The sequence below is a fragment of the Saprolegnia parasitica genome (assembly GCF_000151545.1).
Source record: "Saprolegnia parasitica CBS 223.65 unplaced genomic scaffold supercont2.96, whole genome shotgun sequence".
Taxonomy (NCBI): domain Eukaryota; phylum Oomycota; class Saprolegniomycetes; order Saprolegniales; family Saprolegniaceae; genus Saprolegnia; species Saprolegnia parasitica.
This window is the reverse complement of record NW_012156490.1, coordinates 976-4,434: the sequence shown is the minus strand read 5'-3', so window position 1 is coordinate 4,434 and position 3,459 is coordinate 976. Positions and strand designations below refer to the sequence as shown.

The following is a 3,459-nucleotide window of genomic DNA, read 5'->3' as shown; positions in this document are numbered from 1 at the left end:
CTTCCAGTTCTTGCGCTTGAGGAGGCCGCCGCCAGAGCCCTTCTTGAAGAGCACGCCGGCCTTCACCACGGGCTCGCCGTGCTTGTTGACGCGGCCAGTCGCTGCTGCCATGGTCCGTGCAAATCCAAATATGGCATGGCCTCAAGATGCCATTGGACACCAAAGGCGAGTTTTAACCAATGAAAACGCGTCGAACGACATTACACGGGCGGGGAAAAAAACTTGGCCGGCCTGCGACGCGGGGCTATTTGCACGCAATTTTAGCTGGTCAAGCCAAGGCCGCGCGCTGCACGACTTGAGGCGCCACCAAGGTAGACAATCTTCTCACTAGAGTGTTGTGGTAGAGTAGATAGAACAGTATGGTGTGTTGTGCAAGCAGAGATCGTCGTTGCGGCAATGAAGTGTTCGTGCGAGGCTGCAGCCATGTCTACCAGATCCACCACCTTGAAGGCGGCGGGAGCCAGACCGACGAACGATGTCGCGCCCGATTGCGTTATACTCGATCTTTGCGTTACCCCGACAAAGCCCACGCTGCCATCGACGTATCGAGTCTTCTGTAGGTCGGTACAGGCCTTGCCAGCATGCACGATCGTGCCATTTAGCGGCGCAAGTTGCGTGTTTTTCAACTGTCAAGGACACGGTGCGACAGAAAGGACATCCGGGGCAAAGATCCGAGCAGACGCATGTCCCGTTGCCACGGCCCCGCCACGCGCCCTGGCAGCCAACTCGCTATGCATTCGCATCCGTTATCGCTCGGTATGGCAAGCGACGCATCCCGGCAAGCTAGTGCCAGTGAGGTAAGGTGGGTTTCGCCGGCTGACAACGCGACCACGGTCGTCCCGCCATGTATATAAACAAGCCTTTCAACGCGTATCACGGCCGTGAGCCCTAGCCCTGGCGTAGATTAGCATAACCACGTGCTGCAATTGTGAGACCATTCTGACCGAATTTCGACAAGTGATGCATCGATCACGACAGCTGTGATCCGCAATGTGCCAAGAGAAAATGTGAAAATCTCAATTCAGACAAGTCGAATTGTCACGCATGCATCGACGAGAGCGATAAATAGATAGTTAAATAGTTGATAATGCGCCGTTCATCGCAAGGCAACGATCGGGCGCGGGCAAAAGCAATTCGAATTCCGATGCTTGGTTGGGTTTGGTTTCGCATGCGACGCCAAGATCGTCAAGAGGGCCACCATCCACTCGGTCATTTCGCGGTGCGTGGCCGCCGCCACGACAAAGCGGCGAGTCGGCGTCTGGATCGCAATGCGCCAGCCCGTGGATGCCGACGACCCTGTCTTGGGGAGGTCGGTCGGCATGAGCTCGAGCGCACTCGAGTCGAGGTCGTCGAGGCAAACCTGTCCTTTGCACGCACCCCCTTGGTGCGTATAGTAGCGCAGCGCATGGTCCGAGAGCTCAAAGTACCGCGGCTTCCAGTTCTTGCGCTGAAAGAGGCCGCCCGCGCCGCGCTTGAAGAGCACCCCGGACTTGATCGGCATCATGCAAAATGGAAACTGATCCGACGTTGCGTTGATCGGTGTCGTGTGACAGGGGGTGACCACAACCACAATATCCAAGCCCAACTGCAACTGAAACTCAACGATGAACAGAGAGAATCAAAAAGTGCAACGTTGCCATTTGAGCAAGGCAACGCGATCACGGCGACTCAGCGGCGCTGAGTGGCCGTGATACTCCCACGTGACGGCCTCGTCGTGTTCGCCTGTCGACTAACCACGATTAGGTTGTTGAAACCGGTTGTGGGCGCGGGGGTACGAGTGATGGACGTGCGCGCATGTGCAGGGTCGTATTTTTTGCGTGATCACGGCCGGCGTGCAGGCTAGTATTGCTACAAGGCAGTGGCGCTGTCACACGCTCTTGCATCGAGAGGCAGTACGAGACCTATCTCGAGGACGCCAAATATGACCGACGACAAAGGCATAGATTAAGCTGAATTTCACGTGTGATGTCCGTGCCGGATTGTTGTGAACACATGGACCATTGACCCTTCTCGACTGCTCTTGGACTCTTTATTATGCATACTACACAGCTCCGAGACTAGGTAACCACACGTACATTTACATGATTGCCCTGCGCAACGGTATCGGTGCACCACCAAGCGAAGGCTCTTTGAGTGTTAAATACGTTCGATTGTGTTGACTTAGCATAAATAGACGGCATAGACATAGAGAGGTCGCCTCTAGTAGAGCGCTCCTGCGGTCGGAGCTGTTTTGGCGTGGGAGGCGCGTTCGTGCAGTGGGTGGATCTGGGACGAGAGGCCACTGGCACACGTCTGCATCTTGTGCATCTTGCACGTCGCAATGACAAACAAGAGCGCTTGAACCCACTCGTACATTTCGTCTTCGGTCGCGGCCGCGATGAAGAAGCGGCGGCCGTTGGTGTTGAGGCAGATGCGCCAGTTGGTCGAGGCCGACTTGCCCGTCTTGCGGCCGTCGCAGGGCATGATTTCAATGTCGTGTGCAGCCAAGGACGCGAGGTGCAGCGCGCCCTTGAGCTTCCCGCCCTGCTCGTCGTAGTAGCTGAGGTGGCTCGACGAGAGTTCAAAGTAGCGCGGCTTCCAGTTCTTGCGGCTGAAGAGACCGATGCCCGAGCCCTTCTTGAAGAGGACGCCCGTCTTGACCGTGGTCGTCACCATTTTTACTCGTGCTGGCAAATTGCAAACTGGATCATGGAGCGGGAGCGCGCGAAGCTCCGACTCTCGGCAATTTTTTGACGGCGCAAACACACGTGTGGCGTCCCGCCAGCAATTTGGATGGCCCACCCGGGGTCCCCATTGAAATATGGCATCGTTTGAATATCTGGCGTTTCTTTGGATGGTACCTATAAAAACGTGGAGGTACCTACAAAGAAGGGGAGGGCCCTAAAACGATGCAGAAGTTGAAGTGCTGTGCGCGTAACACGCGGTCGCGCCGCGTCACGGCACGGATTCCTGGCTTCCTCCGCCAGCATGCGTGCAGAAGCCGCAGTCGGGGCCTGTCCATGACGCACAGTCGGCGGCGTCGTATACAAGTTACGAGTCGTCTGCAAATGTTTGAGCTCACGTCGAATGGTGGGTGCTTTTTTGCAGCGAACCGGGTACTAGTACTGTGGCATCTTGTCCACCAAGGTACTAATAAGTCAGTTAGCTCCGATCGCCGCCCCACTTGCTGCTTTGAGTCTCCGTGTGCGGTATGTAGGTGGTCCCAACCCGCGCCCACCTCTCGCACGTGTACTAGTACCAGAATCTGGGCGTCTGGTTACGCGATGCCATGGCACGCTTGGGATATTTTGGGGTTTAGATTCCTCTCGAACGGCGCCGAGGCTTCTCGCATCTTGCGATCGTCAACGAAGGCGGCATGCCAAGCGATGGTGTCTTGTAGTAATCACTCCCGTCCGTGCCAGCGCACGGGCGTGGGATAATCGCACCGCGTACAATTGCATCTGAGGCGGTCCAGATTGC

At 56.4% G+C, this 3,459-nt stretch overlaps 2 protein-coding genes across 2 annotated transcripts; both read right to left on the bottom strand.

Moving 5' to 3' along the window:
• Positions 1-1,096: 1,096 nt before the first annotated feature.
• On the bottom strand, positions 1,097-1,501 carry SPRG_13268 (hypothetical protein; the record flags this gene model as incomplete). The annotated part of the gene is made up of 1 exon (XM_012352285.1): positions 1,097-1,501. The coding sequence occupies one exon, from the start codon at positions 1,499-1,501 to the stop codon at positions 1,097-1,099; it is 405 nt and encodes a 134-aa protein (XP_012207675.1).
• Positions 1,502-2,199: 698 nt separating this feature from the next.
• Positions 2,200-2,655, bottom strand: SPRG_13267 (hypothetical protein; the record flags this gene model as incomplete). The annotated part of the gene is made up of 1 exon (XM_012352284.1): positions 2,200-2,655. The coding sequence occupies one exon, from the start codon at positions 2,653-2,655 to the stop codon at positions 2,200-2,202; it is 456 nt and encodes a 151-aa protein (XP_012207674.1).
• Positions 2,656-3,459: the final 804 nt, after the last annotated feature.